This window comes from Varroa jacobsoni, unplaced genomic scaffold, assembly GCF_002532875.2.
Source record: "Varroa jacobsoni isolate VJ856 unplaced genomic scaffold, vjacob_1.0 scaffold_842, whole genome shotgun sequence".
In the NCBI taxonomy this organism is placed as follows: domain Eukaryota; kingdom Metazoa; phylum Arthropoda; class Arachnida; order Mesostigmata; family Varroidae; genus Varroa; species Varroa jacobsoni.
In genome coordinates, this window is record NW_019213744.1 from 11328 (window position 1) to 32494 (window position 21167).

General features: G+C 44.3%; 1 protein-coding gene across 6 annotated transcripts in view; it reads left to right on the forward strand.

The window, feature by feature from the left end:
• Nucleotides 1-282: 282 nt before the first annotated feature.
• The window catches only part of LOC111264275 (suppressor of lurcher protein 1), a 91048-nt gene continuing 70163 nt past the window's right edge, over nt 283-21167 (forward strand). For 2 of the 6 annotated variants that reach the window (XR_015312632.1, XR_015312633.1), the window contains exon 1: nt 15149-15231. Coding sequence is in view for 2 of the 6 variants with exons in the window: in XM_086970016.1 (XP_086826142.1) it covers nt 15186-15231 (46 nt within the window). In the remaining 4 variants the exon portion in view is untranslated. Of the gene's footprint in view, nt 1450-15122; nt 15232-21167 lie in introns of those variants that run through there. The other 4 variants (XR_002682790.2, XR_002682791.2, XM_086970016.1 and 1 more) reach the window with 4 other exon arrangements.

Sequence of the window (21167 nt, forward strand, 5' to 3'; positions counted from 1 at the left end):
CTCTATCTCTTCACTCAGCCTTTCGTTTTCTCCTTTTTCTTTCACTCGCGCTGCCCCTGTGAGCTGCGTGCTCGTGTTAGTATGTTGGCGAATTCGGGGTTGCCGCGCGCCAGTCGCTAACTTCAGGCAGGCGGGCAGGCTCATATAAGACAAGATTTACCTTAGGCGCATGCGCACCCTTTCCAGGGGCCCTCGACTCCTCCAGTCACTCTCCCCTGTGCCGTGCAGGGCCTCTCCTCTTTTGGCGAGACCGTGAAGGCGACTATGCCACCGTGCGCCTTCATCCAGGCCTGCTTCGATAGATACGTTTTCTCTCGGGTCTCCGAGTTTGCTGGTGTACAAAGGCACCAGCCGAGTGTGTCGTACTAAGTGAGCGACGAGGTGAGCAGTAGATAAATAGGGAGACCGAATTGCGTCCGCGCGCACTACTGGTATACACTGTTGGATTCATCCGTTGGTTTGTTGGCCGGTGTGTGGAGTTCTGGGATGTCGATGTTGTCGTTTTCTGCGGCATCGTTATCGTTGTTCTCTCCGATCTGACTCGTTGGAGCGCACCTGACAGACCGAGCAGGTGCCTGAGTGGCGGTAGACGCGGTTAAGTGAGGTACGGTGAAGTGTGTGATGCGCGAGGTTACGGTTGCAGCTCTGGCTATTGCTTCTCCTGAGAGAACGGGCCACAGAAAAAAGCGCGTGTAACATTCTGCGTGTTTGTATCGACTACTGCTGGTGTCGCTACTGTTACTGTGTTATCGTTCGGTCCACCGCAGGTCGTTTCTTTGGTTTGTTGATCAAGTTGTTTAGAACGTTAGAACGAGGGGCGTCGTTAAAGTGGTCGTCAGCATTATCCTCGTCGTCATCGTTGTGGTGCTGCTGCTTGTCATACCCAAGCGGCAGCGTTTGTTGCTCGACAGTTACGTGGTCCTTGCCAAAACGAAGAGGGTGTGTGTGACGGACGCTTTGTCGTATTCCCCCTTTCTTATCTCTCTACTGTAGAGTGAATTTTTACAAGCGTACGTTGCCATTGCCGGCCCGCTGTTACCACCATAGCGGCTGAATGGGAAAATCAAATGAAACGCTGATACGCTGACACTGTCAGCGCTACCAATAAATTTTCATTTTTCCCCGCTGTTTTCATATAAAGAAGAGGAAGCATATAAAGATCGCAACAATTAAAACAAATCATTTAAGCCTCTCGAGGTAACGTCGGTCAAACGCTAGTAGTATTATCATTATCGATAGCGAGTGTCATTTTACCCGGCTGTCAATATTAGGTTGTGCTTATTATTCATCATTGGTCATTATCACAACAATCATTTGTACATTGTTGGAATTCATTGATCCTGCAAACTTTTGTGATGGCTGTGCGTGTTATGGCAGCTCACGTCAACACGCTGCTGGCTTCAGCCGGCCTACTCGTCTTAGCGGTACTGGCGGCCATCGCACCTAAAGGTATGATTAGGACACGATTATTCTGTATCATGCAGGTTAGACGAAATGTAGGATAAAAAAATGTCACATCACACACTTACACGGCTATACGGATACAGATAAGACGGCAAGCATATCACTGATCAAATTGCCATACAATAGATGTTCCTTATTCTATTACTTCGAACATTTCAGACGCGGATAGTCCAGGTTTTTTAATCCTTTTTGGAAGGCCAGCGACTAGCTGTCGATTCAAATGACAGTTAGGGTCATGGTGGAAGGAGTGCTCTCAATGTCCGTGAGACTAATCCCTGCGTACTATGGTAGTAATGATACAGAAGCCGATAAACGATGTAATGACGCATGAGCAGGTCTATCGTGCCACCCAGTTCAATACGTGTGGTTGTGTATGTAACTGTAACGTGTCATTTACTAGCTGCCGTCTGTAATGCTGCTCGTGCAAATTGGAAGCCTGCCTTCATTATGTTCTATCTTGTTGATTTACTCTTGATCCTCGTATACTGGTGAACGAAGCCACGTGAGCATTCGACCGACCTCGTCTATAAATATTCCCTCTATACACCATATAAATTTGGCTTTATCGACTTATACATTACGACCAATAACGTTGATAATACCCCCTTGACGTTCTGCATTTAAGTACATCATCAATCAGACAAAGCATGGGAAACTTTTTTTTTTTTTTTTGTAATAAGGATACGTGACCTGATTGTCAAACACTCGGATCCTTGATTGCATCGTAAACGATTTAAGCGATGCGTACATGACAGTTTGCGGGGGCGTTTGTTTGAGTGTGTCTGTGACGATAATCCGTGTTCAGGCTTCGGTGGTGACAAGACACGACAGACGCGCAATGCAAATGGCTAGTAAAAGCAATTAATAATCATTTTATATTAACACTTGTATAAGCATTCATGCCAATGTCTTCCTTGCAATCTGCTATATCGATACTCGTAGCTGTTTAAACATTTCTTATTTCGCTGAAATGACAATGTCTTCAGAATGTTCGAGGCTACGATAGATAGCTATTATAGCAAATCAGCAATTGCAGGAATACGTGTGATCGGCAGATCGAACAGACACAGTCACACATACTTTGTCACACGGTAATTTAGATCGACTGATCGATAGAGAATAATATGTCTACGGCAACACCTATCTACCGACGGCTGCGGTTTTGCCGATACGGTTCATTTCGATTTCCTCAAGCTGGGATCTGTGGGAATTGTGACGCCTTTCATGTTTTTTTTTTAATTGTTTTCAGTATACCTTACAAAAATTAATAGCATCATATGTCCTTCGGAACGAACCAACGAATGTGCGAGGTATGCTTGCTATAGTTAGGAAAGCTTCTTAAAAGAAAGCGATGGGATAGTAAGCCACACATACGTAGCGAAAAGCTAGCGGTACGTTCGACAACATATTTAACTAACTCGAAGTATCCTACTTACGCTACGTCTTTTAACTGGAAAGCAATATCCCATGGAAATAAGTGGCCAAAAAGAACAATTTCGTATAGAGCTCCAACAGTCCTTTAACTGGACATGCATTTTAGGAAATGATCGTAAAAATGTTTATAATAATTCGCCAGCATCATCACCTATTTCCCCACTGGATCGAAGTAGGGCTAGATCGCATTTCGAGGCATCAACCACGACGCCCGTATTGGCCTTTATCTGAAATATAGTGATCCATATACTAAAACACACATTATATTCCTACCGCCTTTAAGTCCGGAACGTAAAAAACCAGTGATGTGTGTATATATAAGTTGTATCATCATAGGAACTTAACTTGCTATCATGACGAAGCAATAGCATGTTTGCCCTGTCCTGTTCTTATTAGTGTTTCGTTTTTGTATTGACTACGTATTAATGCACGAAAAAGTAGATAATTAGTTGTTTAGCATGGAACAACTTAACAAACGACGGATGCAATGGCTTACGTGTCTGCTAGTATTTGTAGCTGAGCGAACCCCTTCAACTTAATTGCCAATACGCGCACCCACAATTAACCAACTGTGTGTGCATTTGACGATCGTATACTTGTTTGTTAGCGATAAACAAGAGTCCTTCGTGTGTACAGTCCATGGGCATAGCGAAGGGGCAGCGTGTGACAGATCCCGATCCTAATCTTCAAGCATTCATGCGAATTAATGTGGTCTTGTGGGTATAGGCTTGTTAATAAAACCATTATTGTTACTGCAAAATTTAAGTAAATTACGCTTAGCATTGACACCGTTTACTACCTTTATTGACCCGTCAGGCAGTGGAAGTTACAGGAAGAAATACAATCGAGGTACTCCTTACCAATCTAATACTAGTATTATGACTGAAACTTAATATTGGATTTGTTTTCAGCGGCTGATCTTTATTGTTTCACCAATAATTTCCAATAGCTCTTCATATCTGTAGGAAGATCCATTATGCGCATTTCAAATAGAATATCGTTAACTAAGGCACTGGTTTCGAAATACATATATATATATATTTGTTTTTTTCTCGTTCAATGCTGATCTGAGCATCAATTATTGTACTTCTAAAAATCAAGATACGATGTGCCACTGTTTCTATTATTTCTATTGTCTGTTCCAAAGGTCCACAAGTGATCATTAACGTCTTAAGCCGACCGCTTGTAACAGGGGCCACGCACAACCTCTGTAGATGATGGTAGCCTATTAGGGATATAGCCATAGGGAGTGGCGGAGGTGCATGGGGTGAAGAAAGAAGGAAACCCTTCTTCAAACAGCAAGATCAGGAATTGTTCCGGAAAATTATCCGGGAAAGCTGCTATCATCCAGCACCATCATCAAATGTATTTATGAGTAGCAAGGAAGGCAGAAAGAGGATCGACGGAGCGCTAGAGGCCAAGGAAAACATACACACGAAGTCAGACACGCTAGATATATATGATATCTGCGATCCACGTTTTTGTTACTGTGTGTTAAATCGTGAGACGACGAGATTATTATGAAGACTGTGTTGCAGTTAAGGTTATGGTCGGTATGCTCGTCAGAGAACCGACAAGGCTCAAACGTTAGTAAAGCTAAATGCTTGTTGTAGCTAACATGTCGTTTGATTACCACATGCTGCTAGCAACGCATAAATAGCAATTTTTCTTCTCAATTTATATAAAGAATGACAGGTCTATCGTTCGCTCATCAAGATGAATGTTTGCCTTATCACTTTACTATTTTCAGATTCTAATCCTGTAAGCACACGCCTACGGCACAGCTAACCTATACATAGCTAAGAAGCTATGTACGATGAACAAGTCTACGCATGTACGTTACGTAATAAATAATATCAATTAAAAAAATCTATCTACAATGCACCAACGAAAAAATGTACCACACGCAGTTGAAATCGCTCCTTTATTAATCACTAGCTTTTAAATTTTTGCAAACAAAAAACGCATTTTTCAAAATACTAATTAATGCCTACTTAGATACAGATTTCAATAGCACTTAATTTTGTTTGAATTCGTTGTATTCATTGTCTCGTCTAACTAATAGTAAATCATTTGATCTAAGCGATCTCAAATTGAGTGAACTTCGTACTCAATGTATTTCCATTCAGCGGGAAACTTTTTTTTTATAAACTGTGGTTGTGGGAAACAACGTAAATGCGTAGTGTGCTAATGTTTTAGACACATTTTCTACCACTTACCACGTACGTAGATATTTGTTTTATTGAGAGCACCTTACTTGTTATCTCTAAGACTCACAAGAATTTAAAAGATTAATATGAAACGCAGCGAGAGATTACGTGCGGTTTTTGGCATTTAAGACCTTATTTTTTACGTTCTCTAAGACCCAATTATTGGCCACGTATCACCACTTATATTTAGACAAATTATACGCTGTGGATTTTTATATCGATCGGCTGTGTCCTAACATACACGGTCGAATTAAAAAACCTAGTGCAACACGCGCTGCTATATATCTATTCCATTTTCGATTATTCAAGGCGGACTAAATTTGAAGTATCATTTAACCCGAAATATGTTAAAGAAGAGACTATGAATTAACAGAAATAATTTTGCCCTATCCGAGTGTACCAATTAAAAAAGTATGAACAGCAGGTGACTGGGAAATGCAACCTAAAATGTTTGTCGTCCAAAAAGGGTTTTGGTGCCGTGTTGATTTCTCGGATTCAGTTTGATCCATAAATCGTTCAATAAGTTCTAGGTGCATTGTCGAGTAGCAGTCAGCATAATGTTCGCGTGTATAGCGTATCATTATCTCAATCAGTATTCCACCATAACATCATCAACAGGCGGGAAGGCCAGAACATCCAAAATAGAGTTTTAGTTTTTTTTGTGAGTCTTGATCTTCGTTGAGGTGGTGATGATTGTTCCTATCTGTGCACGGGCCTTGTTAGCTTATAACGAGCTAACAAGGAAGGACAACAGAGTTTTTGCTGCTCTACCTGCTTAAATTTGAAATATAATTGCTTTAATACGATTACCGCTCGACTGTAAAACAGCCGCTTTTTTCCAACGCTTGCCTAGCACCGATCTTTCTTGGTAGGCATGAGTAAGGCTGACATGAGCTTGTGACAGCAGCTCACGTAGCAGATTTCCGCGATCGAAATAGGGTTCTCGGTATTTTATACTCAGCCCCCTACGTTTAAGAGCCTTCTACATTAGTAATTTTTCGTAGTTTAGTAATGGTGCAGAGTTTTTTAAATCATATGAGAGGACCGCTTGCATCGGAAGCGAGGTAACAATAAAGACATTATAATCACTAACTAATTAAAATAAAACCTATATTCAAATTGCGGTTTGGACTAAATGTATTATAACGAGAACTAATGAGGCTTAGCAGGTTTAGCAGAATTCTATATATGGCTTTCATTTACAATGCCGTATTTGCCGTATGTCACAGCAGGTCGAACGAGTGAAATATATTAACTCATACGATGTTAACAGGAGACCCATGGTTTGGAGGTCCGTGTCTTCGCTCTTCGAGTTCAGTGAAAATGTTTCGAGATCGGGATAATTAATTAAAATTTAACGCAATATGAAGATGACAGTGACACATGCTGTGCTATTCTGTACCTAGATCTCATATTATCTATTCTTGCCATTCATCGATGGTTACAACGTACTTCAAGTCTCTGAGAATTTTTGAGGGCCTCTTACGAATTCTGGATTCGTTCATATAGAAATTAAAATACGCACGGTTGAAGTAGAGTTGTTAGCAAAGTTCGCTTTTTGTTGTATCAGGTAAGAAAAATGACGCAGCAAGACCCGAGTCTTCTTATAAAGATGTAGCGGAGAACCTAGACTTTCTGCTACCAGCTGTGATGTGCTGAACACAAAAACACTCAAGGAAACAACATTAATAGAGTAAATCATCTTTACATTTTTCTAGCGAATCGTTTGCATTTTTGCCATATACTATAGAACACGCACACCTGCTCATTATTATCATTTGCATGTATAATTTCACTATTGAGTAACTAACTCGATACGAAAGAGAGGCCATAGTTTAGTTCATACAGAGCTTACCGCGAAAGGGCTATTTACTTTGTGGTTTATTGGCAGCCTAGTCAACAAGGCGCTTCGCTCTTCATTGCGTCTATGTTAGCTAGCCTAGTTGGCGAGTTACCGCTGCGAAGAAATTCCACGACAAAGAGCTCGCTCGGAGTAGGGCATAGCCAGCTAACGCGGCGGCGGCAGCAGCAGCAACAGCAGAAATGTCGAAATACAAGCCGACTTTCCGGTGGATAGCCACTGGTACTACTTAGTCCACGCCAGAAGCAAGGAAGAGCTTATCATTTGTTCTCATACGTTATGCTGGCGACGGCTGCGGGCCTGCCAACCGCCAAGGCGCCCTTGATAAGCGCGAAGTGGCCAGTGAGTTCCTGGCGATGGTCGGGCAACAAAAAGCTGACAGTTTAGAGGATTTTGGGCATGGTATACGCCGTCCTTTATAGCTCTTTTTTCCTCTGTTACTTTTTTCCTCTGTATCCAGTATTTGCGCACCTCTCCTTTGGAGAACGGCATCTATGCCTATGTGGCCGAAAAGCGTCTTCTTTAAGAGCAAAACGTACCAGCTTCACTGCACCCTGCAGAATTAAGGTAACGAACCAAGGATGTACCTATAGGACCTATAGAAGGTAGGTAACCCCCGGCAAAGGGGAACAGCGAGGGTTATCCCGGTTACGGCAGTATCGGTGGCGATACCGGCAGCGGCAACGGGGAATAAAGTGGTCAAAAGAAATTGCGATGACTCAAACGAGGAAACGGATGATCAGACAAGCGCCCAGTCACTCGCTTGGTCGAACGAATGAACAACGGAGCCATGGCCCGCATGCGCTTTGTCCGACCCGTTCTGTTCGGCCAGAGTTGTTAACGTATTACCGATGTAGGCAGTTGACCTTAAAGCCTGGTTCTCTGAATGCCATTTGGCCGCCGGCTAAACAGTGCCAACCTTTGCTACCGCGGGCATCCTAACTGCCTTACTGAGATGGCAAAACGCGCCGGTAGTAGCACCACCAGCAGCACAATGGCACCACGATCCCTTATTGCGGCCGCACTAGTCCAGCCACCAGTGCTATGCACGATCCACAAGGACGGGCAGAGAATTGCCGCTATATGACCGCCAGGGGCAGCGAAATGAAGAGCGAGAAATTGCCGCTTGATCGGGCCCCCAGCTGGCCGTAGCCATACACTGCTAGCCTCCATCAGAGACACGGAACTAAAAGATGGACACGCCAATTGCAGAGGTAGCGGCTAGTGCTGTTGCGGTGAACGAAAGAATCGCTGCGTATTGCGGTCGCGCAACTGCTGCAATTCTATAGAAGTGGACGTTGTTGTTTCTGTTATGCCCGTGTGGATGTGTGCACGAATGTATGGGAACCAAATGAAAAAAGAAAAGAAGTGATTCTGTTGCTGTAGCTCGTACAGTTTGGCTGCCTTCTATCCGGAACAACGTAATAGCCACGCGTCAATTGCTAGACGCCTTCTATGACGTCGACAAGGAAGACGCAGGCATCGATGGGTCTTCGGCCTCTAGCAATGTAGCGTGATTGGATTTGTGTGAGTGTTCGTTCGCTCGCCAGATAATGCATTGATTATGTCGCTGCAATCATCTGCGAAGGTTTGTTGAAGAATCGTTGTTGAAGAAGCGTATGAATGAACATGTATTAAAGCTGGCTTACGCATATATATCCATCTAATATGGGGCAACAGCTCATATCGTGTTCGAAAAATGATAGTTCGCTTGGGTGTATCGAAAACGATGTAGACACACAAAATATTGCAGTGGTAATATGCTGATTCATTCTCCGTTTGGGATCATGGAACTGGTAAGCCTTGCCACCATTTTTTTTTGTTTGGCTGGGTGCTAGTTCGGCCTGCTGGCTTTGATGGCAAGCGAAGAATAGAGAGTCGTCAAGTCGGACCGTTCGTAGCTCGATACCAGCAGTTTCTGAAAGCCCGGAATGGTGGGGGCTACTAATGCTCCGAATCTGCATTAACACTGATTATTAAAAATTCCCCTTCCTTACTCAAGTCTGCCCTACCGCAGGAAGAGTGCTTCATTTACTGACACAAATATATCCAGTTATTCGAACGAAGAATGTTCCTACGTCATCCACATCGAAACGGTACTAGGGACAGCAAAGTTGAAGCACGCATGCACCTCCGCTGATTTATCTGCCCCCAAATAGCGGTATTTGAAAGCCGAGTAGATGTTGAATTTAAATAATTATTTCGAACGAATACAAGTGCATAGTTATAACAACACGCCTATAGGAGACAACCATAGAGCACAAGTCAGCCTTAAAGCCACAATTCTAGCTAAAGGCGCAACTCAAATACGTACGCTGCTGCATTCTACCAACAAACCTATACAATGTAAGAACTTTTCAAACAAGGAATAATATAACGCTTTTAACAGATTATTTTCTAGATGAACTAGACATGTTAATAAAACGTGTAGGTTACACTGTTCGAAACTGAGTATCCGTTACGTGCACTCATGTATGACCACTTGAGGATATTTAAATGATTTATTGCTTGAACAACGGCTCGAACAGCGGCTTGAACCTCGACCGTACGTGACCACTAGTTGACTTAAATGAACGTACATATCCCCTAGAAGATTTTTTCCCAAACTGTCAAGAGACCTTTGCCCCAGCATATACGTGAACCAGACTGAAAGAGATTCTCAATCGGTGCTCAGATTTAGTGCATTTTTATTTACGTACAAGCTCTGTAAACTATGTGATGTACATGACATTGCTTTCTCTCACACAGTTTCGATTCATGGGCAGCGCCAGGTCGAAAGGCTCATTGATGTCGGGCCAGCGGGGGAAATATGCAAGTCGCATGCATCTCTAATCGAAAGATATCCAGAAAATTCTACTAAGACAACTAGAACTTGCGTTTGAGGAACGCTGCATTACATAAGCACAGTGGCCCTCGGCGCGGCTGCGACCAATACGCCCCCGGTCGGCCAGCAATAGCAGTATTAGCACTAGTAGTGGCGAGGAACCAGTCAGCTAGCCTTGTGGTGGAAACTTATAATCTCTTCAAGCCGAGAAAGTTCAGAAAACTGGCGCACGGCACAGTGCCAATTCTCTAGGCAACAGGCCTCTGTGCCAGCGGACTCCTGTGACGGGACGAGACCACGGAGAACGTTTGCATCGCCCACACACGAGACGATACTGAACATGGTTAAGCCTCTTGTCATAAGTGTAGCGCCTTAGTAGCAAGCGTCGGTGGTTCTCCCAGCTCAGAAATTTTGTCAGCGCTGGTAGCCAGGGCAACAGCGGCAGGGGCAGATGCAGCAACCTCCATCATTACCAACGCAGTTACTGCAGACGCCTGAATGAAGGAACATTTCAATAGAACAGCGACGGAGAATGGGGCTAATTTATCCCTATCTAAATGAAAGGAACTGAGACGTTAGCCGCATGCAGTGTCAGAGCGACGACCAGTGTAGAAGCGGAAACTGCAGAATGAATGAGGCCCAGCGACTGCCGCCTTACATATCTCTGAGCGTTATGCATATGGCGGTACGCGCTTGGAAAAATAAGTCTTATAGATAGAAACGAACGCTGCTAGCAGCTTACGTAGCTAACGGAACGAAGATAGCCATTTATGATTAATCACTTCGTAGGCAGCAACATTTTTCCGCTAGTACATTGTTGAAGCACGTGCATAATTGCCAATAAAGGAGCAGAAGAAAACATTTGCCCAAACACGGTGAGCCGACTATGGTGCCGAATGAATTCCCTAGTCGTTCGGTTAAATTGAAGGCGCTAGCAGAAAACGATGTCAGTTCAGCGGGTGAAGCTGCTAACCATGATCATGGTGGGCAGCGGAAATGGAAAGCGGCACAGGCCATAGAACGGGAGGCAAATATATTCTAAATTCTTCTATAGCGATGCAGCTTTGCTTCATTGAACAGTTCTCAAAACTTTATAACGAATGAATCGCGGCCGTTCAATCTGCTAAGTTTTCCATCAAACGTACGGGCATACTTTTTGTCGAAGGGTTACAACCCCAGGCAAGCACGGAAGAGTAAGCCCACTAGGCAGTAAGTGAGCCAGGTTGCATTGTGGACCCAGCACAGTTTAGGTGAACTGCTAGATTGGATTGCCTTCTGTTGCGCAAGTCAAGTTCTCTCCGGACACAGAATGTGTACTCACACATTCTAGGTCTGGCGAGAATATAGTGCTAAACATACCTAATACTTCAACAACAGAGAGGCCGTTATTAGTAACAGACCAGAAGACCAAGTTCTTAAACAATATAGAAATCCCTTTGCGGAAAGAAAAAAAAAACATGATCCTATCCTTTAACGAAGGTATCAAGGGTATGGTTAGGCCTACGGCGACAACAGACACGGAGACGTCTTTGTCCAAAAACTAAATTTACATTTTATGCGTGGTAGCAAGACAAACCTTTGGAGCACTTAGAGTAGATCTTTAAACTTACCCGACTGTTGTTTTAAGCCTCGCTTTATCCTGTAGGCAACCCTGTCTGGAACGTGGAAAGGGCTAGTTAGCGAAAAAGGCGTTCCTTTGTCGCCTCTCACGTTGGTAATGTTGTTTAGCAAACGACTCTGCCTAGCGAGCCTTTCATTCACTCTTACTGGCTTGTTGCCTTTCTCGACGTTTTGTTCGTGGCGGCAAATAAGGAACAAGCCTGCCGCCCGTATCATCTGTCTCGCAACGTCTCACAGTAGCTCGGCTAATTATGTATACTGTGCCCTTGAGGCATGCAGCGAACCTCATCCTGCGTGCATAGCCGTCGAGATAAATGCTTGCCTAATGTAGACACGGCTTGTTTGACCCACTTACGCCTGCTACTTGCCCATTGGTCGATTTGTATGCCATTGAAACCAGTGTCGTCGCATTTGACCCAAGCCATCGAAGGGTTTTGCAGTCCTGATATCTCTAGTCCTATTCTCCGATCCGTTTCCGACACCCTATTACTTCCCAGTTTAGCTGCTTATCCCACTGCTTCTAAGCTTAACCACGTTACCACTTATTCGTTCACTATGTGGTGCTCTTCGTTATCTAGTTTATGCAGTTTTTGTATGTTGCGTGTTTATTTAAGCTTCGAACATCTAGACGGCGGGCCTCGCAAAAAAACGCTTACACAGGCTATCTATGGCAACCTATCTATATGCCAACTTAGTAGAACTATACACTCATCAGATAGACACAAAATGCACTCTAGCAAACATCGAAAGGCAGGAATGCTTATACAGTACGTATGCGTCGGCGCATGGTACTTGGGCAAAACTGAAACGGAGACAAAAAAAGACTAATTGAGGCAATCGTTTTATCGATTAGATTCCAAACAGCAGCAGGAACTTAGAACCGGCGCAGTCCTCTGAGCCACCTACCGGACTATCGCAGGCAGTAACAACGCTACTGTCAACCTGCAACATTAACGTGCTGCACGTGCTACTATTACTATTGTCACACGTGTTCGATGGGTTTAGGCGGAGGCTCGCTGCTGAGTGTGAGGCTGCGACTGTTGCGTCACCGAGAAGCTAGCACACAGACAGTTCCCGAGCACAAACTACTCGTTTCAATTTATCGGCGACCATTGTTTTAATACAAATAAAGCGGAGTGGCAGGAGCTCTTACTTACTCCATGGATCCCAAGGGATTGAAGGAGCGACTGAAGACGCTGTGAGTAGCTCGGAGCGAGGACAGTGTGAGCGGAGTCACCAGTTAGCCATGTGGACGTTTGCTCTACGAAGAGGTGCCTCACTCTCGCTTTGGTAAAGCTATTCTTTGCAAACGCTTTAGCAGAACTAATACACTGGCATTTGGTACAGGCTTTGTATAGGCGGGTCTACTTGGTATAGAAGGTGCGTGTTGGTTAAGAGAAACATTTATTCCTAACAAAATTGGTGCTTATCAAAGCAGCAAAATCATACATTTTGAAACTACCGGTTTGGCTGTTTGATATACTGTAACAAGGACTATCCTAACGCGCCTTACTTCGTATAGTTGTGAGTGAGTCGAGCGGATGGAGGCCAACCTTTACAGGAGCGAGCCATAACTCCCTGTGGCGAGCGGAACAAGAAAGCACGTGTCTCAAAGCGAAGCAGGCGCCATAATTTACAGGCGTCGACTGTCTTGCATTAGAGGGCGTGAGCTCTGTTTGAGACCACACATGCTATGTAGAATACTAAGCTTGTTATGGACGATGCTAAAGAAGCTGTAAACTTCGCGATGGGAGCAATTATCCATGGCTTATGATGCAGGGTTTTGCAGATTAGCTGAAGAGGCTAGAGTTAAGAACTAGAAAGTCATCGGTGGATGGACATAACGCATGACAATTTAGGTGACCGAGTTATCACATTGTAGTATAACGCGTCTCGGCATTTTAAAATGAATTTGTCCTATGAAATTTCGAAGCATTTTTAAGATTTTGTATAAAAAGCTAAGAGGCTTGAAACTAACGGGGTTGTAGACGCTGTGGTCTTTCTCTAGAATAATTAACTTGCTAGGTTTTAAAACCAGCTGGCAAACCTTCGCGGGTTAAAAAGCAGCGAGAGTTGGTTGGCTGTTTGGCCCCAGTGGGCTACTTCACCAGAAGTGGGGGCATCTCGTTTTTCTAAAGCGGATATCAGCTTCCGCAGCAGCCCCTCAACCTGCACCGCTAGGTGGTAATTCCCTTCTATCGTCCTGCCAAATGGCACAAGCGTGTGCTATAAATTTCAGATATATTCCCCAAGCACAGGCAAGCGTGCGCGTTCGCGTCTTAACCTTTCCTTAGCTTAGCACGGCACATAAGCGCCACCGGTAGGCCGTCGAGCTTCCTTGGTAGCCATCGTTGCCGCTTCCATACCATTTAAAAGTAAGTCGCTGTTGCCAGTGGGCCCTGGCGGAAGGGGTCCCCAGAGCAAAGCGGACGCGACACCCACCACCGGGGCTCAGCGGCCTCCTTTAGTTGGCCTCCCAGAGACCATCCGGAAGCCAAAACATGGTAGCATTTGTTGTTCGTCTCTCGACAACAGTTCAGCAGAGACGGGAGAAGAAGGAGTTCGGGCTATGTAGAGAACGAATGTCGAAGCTACAGAAGCCCGTTTTACCGAGGGAGCCTCTTGGCGCTCCCCCACCCCCACCACTACCACCGCCATCTGCACCGCGGCCAGCATCAGTCCATCGAAGCGCAACTTTGTTGGAGTCTGCCCCTGGCACATTTCTGATTTGCCGCCGCTTGTTGAGACCAAGTTTCGCTCCAGCCGGGCAGCTGTAAGCTTCACTTTAGCAAGTGGCTGATTTTTCCTACCAAAAAGAGAAAGAAATTGAGGAATTGGTCGAAAATCTGGCCAACTTGAGCGCCGCTTCATTTAGCTCAATACTGAAAAAACAATTTACTCTTCTTGCCGCCACCAATAGCATCGAGCCCTTCGTCTCGTCCTCACAGATACTACCCAACTGCGAAAAGAAGTAGAACCGGAAAAGCGGCAACGTTTAAGGGTACTTGTGCGCTGGGCTTGAGATCTAGCATCAACGGCGCAAACTTTGGTACTACCACCACTACCAAAATCCAGGAGTTCCTAGTTTATCGAGTAGTGAACGAGCAACGAGAGCGCTTAGCATTATGAGCCTCCCCTTATCGCCACAGCCCCCAGTCAACCAGCCATTTGCGGCAGCTCGGTGGACCGAACGACTAAACGATTGAAAGACCATGCCCAAATGCAGCAACGACGCAATGCCGACGGCACCGTTTGCCTGGTCCGCGGGGACCTACCCATTCACATATTATAAGCATCACCTCTACACGGGGAGAGGGAGGAGAAAACGAGAGAGTGCGTACAAACGTACAAAGCGCAGAAACGCAGAGTACAAAATCTATACAATCTTCGGCAGCGCCTTTCGGAGTGCTTTCCCGATAAGCATCCGGTGATAGTAATACTGGAAGCACTCCGACAGATACTTCGAATCTCCCTATAAGCAGCATCGGCTGTGGGTTCAGCGCCGTGCCGTCGCTCTAACTGTCCAACATCCAAAGCTATTGTCTGATAGGGAAAGAACTGTGCGTAAGAGAGTAGGGATTGTGCTCTCAGAGACTGGTGGGATCTACACCAGATTGTTATTATTGCTTTGGATTGCCATCTAAGCACGTTGCTCCAGGAAATGGACGCTCCGGTATCTCTGCCGGGAACAACTCGCAGAACGCCGGCGACACTCCCGCCAGTTCTACTCGAGATTCGAGTGCGGGGCGGGGGGAGAAGTGGCTCAGCTGTAATGCGGTGTAAGGGGGTGAGCTGGGCCGACTCGGCTACCCGAAAAGGTATTTCTAAGTTTTTATGAGTGTATGATATCCAATAGTAAAAGCTGGCTGTAATCACCTTTGCGTGATGAGCGATTGCTTCTCATCAATTGGACGTGTAGTTGCATGCCTTCAAATGAAAGTTTCAGAAACAGCCAAATATGCTTTTCGACTAGTAATTGATGCTCTTGTTCTCGGACTTTTTGCCACCGATATAACCGCCTGTAAAACTCTCCGAAGACGCACACAGATACGTACGCGGAACACAAATACGTCTGCAGCAACAACAGCGTAAAAGTTGAAATCCATCTTCCATCAACGAAGGCGTTCGTAAAAAAAAATCATTGCAGGTTATTGAAAGCTTAAATTTAGCAGCACTAGGTGTGCTACAATTATTGGGACGTTTTTATAGATATAGTGCCTTTAGGATGCGTAAAATCTTTATGAAAATTCCTTATGTTTTACATACATTTTATTACGATAAAGACACACATGCTATTCAGGCCCATAAAATGATCTACTGTTTATAGCTAAAATGATGGTTCTATCGCTTAGGTTCTAGTTTGTAGCAATTTTGATTTGAAAAATGTTCGAAGGAGTAGCCAATCAACTATGAAAAAAATTATGAGTAGCGATAACACCATCTATCATTAACCAGTTTCAAATTAAAACTTGAACGTTTATAAAATTATCAATCAAGTAAGTGGACGGTAAGCAGTGGTCAACAATCTGTGGTAATGCCTAAACTGATGCCAAAAATGGTGATGCTAAGTATTCGGTGGGACTGAAAAGGAATAGTGTATTATCAGCTGGCAAAACGATTGATAAAAAATAAATGAGATTATAATAAATTTTATAGGAAAATCGATCGAAACTAGTGATTAAAGGAGGTTTCATCTTCCACCAGAACTCTCACGTGACACCGTACATCCCTACCTATTTAGCAAAATTTAAGGAAACTTAGATGCGAGATTGTATATGGTATACTTTAAACAAATTGACTGATAGTTGTAGACCTGCTAAAGCAGACGAACAGACATTATCCACTAATATGTTTCAGTCACCACTTTCATCTATTTAATCTCGCCGAGCTCCGGCAAACGGCTCGGTTTTTCAGGTTGGTTGCCGCCGTTGCAACTGTTGTGACTGACATCGTTGGGTACGTACAATCAGAAACGACCCACATGAGAGCTGCCATTAAAGTTACTCTTTTTTTTTTAACTATGCATCGGACGTAGTTCAGCTATTTAACACAGGTATTGGTGGGATTCACGCGTGAATGATTTTGGTGCGTCTACCTGTTCATTGGTAACAGAACTACTCCGAGCAATAACTCTACGTAACAGGACCTAGAGTTTCCTCGCTATCGCGCTCATTGTGGATCTTATGGTTGCTGGCGTTGCATCCGATCGTGTTTTCTTTTACTATTGCTATAATAAGCTATAATATAATGATCCTAAATAGGAGAAACCAAGACACCTGTGTACCTGACAAGAGGAATAAGACAGCAAAAAATGCATATGGCCAAACAAGACATAGCGGCTAGCAAGTTCAATTGGATCTCTTTGGATCGTCGTATGGGTAGGAAAACACTGGTGATTCTACCCTTTGCCAAGTTCTTGAGAGTCGATGTTTCCACGCCCTTTTTCCGGGCAAGAGAGAGAGAGAGAGAGAGAGAGATAACAAGAGACCACGAGAGAGAAATTGCTGAGAGCGACAGCGTTGCGTGGGGAGAGAGGAGGCCGACATATAGGGGAAGCGTTGCCGCGTCCATTGATATTGTTACTGGCTAAACCCATGTCGTAGAACTACGACAGGCCCACTGGCCAATTCTGCTTGCTCCAACGCTTAATTGGGTGCTTAGTGATGTAGTTATTTCCCTCTATCTTGACATTGGAAGTCTTCTCTACCGAAGGTAGGCGAGCACACAAAACAGTTACACATGCGGTACTCATAGACCATAGAGGTAGCAGACAGAACCGGCTTGCCTCTTGCTTATATTATTCGATGTTATATGAATCAAACGAGTCTGATATACGCACTTACATTTTATATGAAGACATGTGTCGTTGTAAAAAGAAACTCTGTCGTTGTATCTTAGCTTATCCATATTGATATATATCCAACCCGATGACTGCATCAACTTGAAAATTGGGCACCTTAACAATGTATGTTCTCTACCTAAATACTCTTCTCATACGCAACGTAGTTTGGTTATTAGTGTGTAAACCGCACGCCTTTATGCCACGGTACATATGAATACTCTTTTCTAATAAAAACGTGTTTGTATAAATCAAGACGTTACAGCGACATTTTTGACTTCAATAGGCTACTTGATTTCCGCAAATGTTTTCTAGCTTTTGGGCAAATGCTTTTGGGCATCACGTGAGAAACGGTTGGGAAATATCATTATGCGTTCGCAGATAGGGAAGATTCTATTCAGGTCGGCCGCTGAATCACTCTTGAAGAGTTAGGGGTCTGGCATCGACGAACATTGAGACCAACAATCTGCACCACCTGGCACATCAGCTTGTAACAGGCTATTGAACGTAAGCAAATTCCGCCTGAAGGAAGTTTATTAGGGTTCGTGCATATTGAAGTAGATGGCTTCACTGTGAGTTAGGACAAACCGCATCTGCGTTTATTGGATCTTTTGATTTGTACCGACTAGCCTAGCGTAGTTGACCTCAACGTCGACGTCCTAAGCTACACCTCGGGCTCGTTTCTGGACGGCTACTCATTGGGACTTTGACCTGCTTACTCACTAACGCAACAGTACAAAACGAAGTATTATCTATTGGACTCTCCCGATTCGTTACTCCGAACCTCGTCCCTTGGCAAGGTAGTAAGGTGTCTTTCCTTGCCGAGACGTTTGTTCACAGGAACCGCTGAACCACCCAGTAGCCGCGCTAATGACTGCCGATTAAAAAAGATTGCTGCTTTCGGTTAAGCACTAATGGAGCCACTCATTTGAATTTATCCCAGGTGAAAATTTCACAACCAGATTAGTGATCTTAAATCTTCTTCGGAAGCACTCGCAAGGTAACGAGTTAAAGCAACGTACTCCATATGGAACTGCTCCACTAACCACGTACGTCTTTCTGTGAAAGAGTACGTCGCCGCCGCCGGAGATGACGTATTTCAGCGACCGTGTGGATTTCATGCCTCTTTTTGTGCTTAGCTAGTAATTGAATATAATAGTTCACAGCCATTAAAACTGGTGTATAGAACAGCGAAAGGAGGAGACCATTACTTTCTGTTGTTAGCATTTCCAATCGAGTTTCAACGTACCTTCGACTGGCAGATGTCAAGCTAACAGGATGATATACAACCACATGAGTTTTCCATCTGGAGTTTAAGACTAAGGCATATTTACAGAGAAATTCTCTTCTGCTGCAAATACTTATGTCTATTCTCATACGATTGCTAGTAGTAGCAGCTGTAGCTGTCGACAAGGGCATTCTCATCATCATAACGTATTGTGTCGCGCTCTTTCAATTTTCGGACGTAGTAATTTAATGAACTTGTTCGTCTTATTGCCGCTATACTATAACGGCATGGAGGGAGTGATGGATAGATATATATATTATTATATATATATATATACATCGTCTCTCGTCGAAGTATTCAAGTGTTCAAGAGGAAAGCGTTTGTTAGGTGCGAAGCAAGGAGACTCTGATCCAAAATATATTTCTAATCAGTGGCACGTTTTTTTTGTTCATAGACGCTGGTGAACAGGCCATTTTTGATACCTATGCATATACATATAATCAGTACCGGCAGACATTTCCTGCATCAGCCGGCTTACGCTGGCCAAACAGTTTACCTCTTTGATGTACGATTTTCAAACACTTGTTTATGTTGGGGGACTTCCCGGTTTGTTGCCTGACTGCCTGCTCCCTCGCTTGGCTCGTTCGCTTTTTCCCTTTCACTTGCGCAGAAGAGCGGGCCCCCTCCATCGCTTTCCTTTACGCACTTCTTGACAGCTCGAAATAGACTCTATTTGCTTTCGGACAAATTGTTACGAAAGCATTCGCTTGTCTCGTCTCGCCATCTAAACTTTAGTTTGTACCGCAAAGTGTGTCCTCTTATTTCGTCTTGCTCTCTACTGCAATATACTAGCGAGCTCTTTCAAGAGTCAAACTCCGTTGGGGCTCACAGATAGATAGCATGCACGATTGACGCTGGTGGGGCGGCAGGGTTTGCCGACAAGGCCATATGCCATGCCGTTCTTTACCCCACCTCACCGCTCCGCGACTTCTTCTTCTGTATGCGTATTTGTGGTGCGACATGCTTGATTTCGTCTTGCTTAGTTGCATCCCGCAAGCCAGTCGCTTTGCCTCAAAACCACCGTCTGTGCTGCCTATATTTAGCAAAGAGGACACACACAGACACAAAGCCCGTATCTTCTTCAACGCGTGTTCTTTCAGCGTATATATGGTTAGTTGTGATGTGTACGTCCGCGATTTTGCTTGTAAAAAGCGGAACCAGCTGAAGTTAAGTTGGCAATGGCGAGTAACTGGGGCATGTTGAGGTTGATCCCCAACCGATACTCCACTGTCCTATGTTACCTTTAAAGAAAGTGAGCACATATCAGGATGTGACAACAAGCACGTTGAAAGGACCTGCTGCTGTTGTTTTGCAATGACATTGTAAGCCAACGGCGCGCTAAGAACCCTACCTTTTTTTCGGTTAGATGTACCCGGTTCGTAGTAAGTTGCAAGAAGGGACACGAAAGCAGAAGCCTGGGGACGGAATTAAACGGACCTTCATTATAAGATTGTCATAGCAGCTGCCAGTACGAAAACTGCCAACCACACCTCATGAAGAATTTCATTTACACTTCTTTACTAGGTGGAATGCGACGTTCCTTCTGCCTTTCGTCCTTCAGCAAATAGGGTCGGTAATATGCATTTAACATTTACTTGCTTTCTTAAATAAAAACTGCGGCGGAATGGAACGGCTGTAGGTTTGATTCTGAATTTGCTTAAAGAGCCGCATATGTGTCATGACTCGCACAGTTTATATTGTGCTTTGCTAGCGCGTTGCAACCGTCGTAACTGTTTGCTGTCGCCTGCCAGCTCGTCCGTCTGCCTCCCTGGGAGCCGATGACTCGATTAGAAGCAGTCTCAAGATCTATGCTCAGACGTGTTAAAGTTAGCACATCACCCAAACCCCCGTTCTCTTCCCGCATTTGAAAAGTGGCCTTTTCGTTCGTGTTAATTATTTGTGTGTGTTCGTTTAATGGAGATTGATTGAAGGAAATGCTAGTGCTTTTATGGAAAAAGAACGGCAGATCATCAGCAGTGGCGGAGCAACTTCAGACGTGCCTTCTACACCAGCTCTCGGTGAAAGCGGATCCGTTTTGGTTGCCATATACTTCGGCCTTTTAAGCTCGTAAACTGTACTGATACTTTCATCGTAAAACCTTTGAATCGTCGTGTAATGAGCCGAATGAGCTAATCGAATCGGACAGCCCCCCCCCCCCCACAAAAAAAACCTCTTGACGTCAGGACTTCTTGTTGCCGCTAAAGCCGAGTGCTCCCTTTTTTAGCCACAACTCTCTTAGCATCTGCCTATTCTACGCAGGCGATAGACGGACTATTGGTAAACCCAGCTTCCGAACCCAGACCAGTACATCGGATTCGAACCGTTAATGTCGATCTATCTACTCTTTTCGCTTATGCTGCAATCATTAGTGGATTAGAAGCTAAACCACGAAGGACAGGTACAAATGTATTAGAAGTAATAATTGGATGCGAAAATATCATCGAGGCATTTTTGATGTTGGTACTATTGCGTTAAATATGACCATGGGCTTTGCTTTGACTGTCAAGCGCTTCGATAATTTGGATATGAACGTTTAACAAAATTACCTTCTTTAAAGAAAAATAACTTAGTTCTATTGGAGACAACGTAATTATTATCCAGCCGATCTGATTTTTCTCGAAACGACT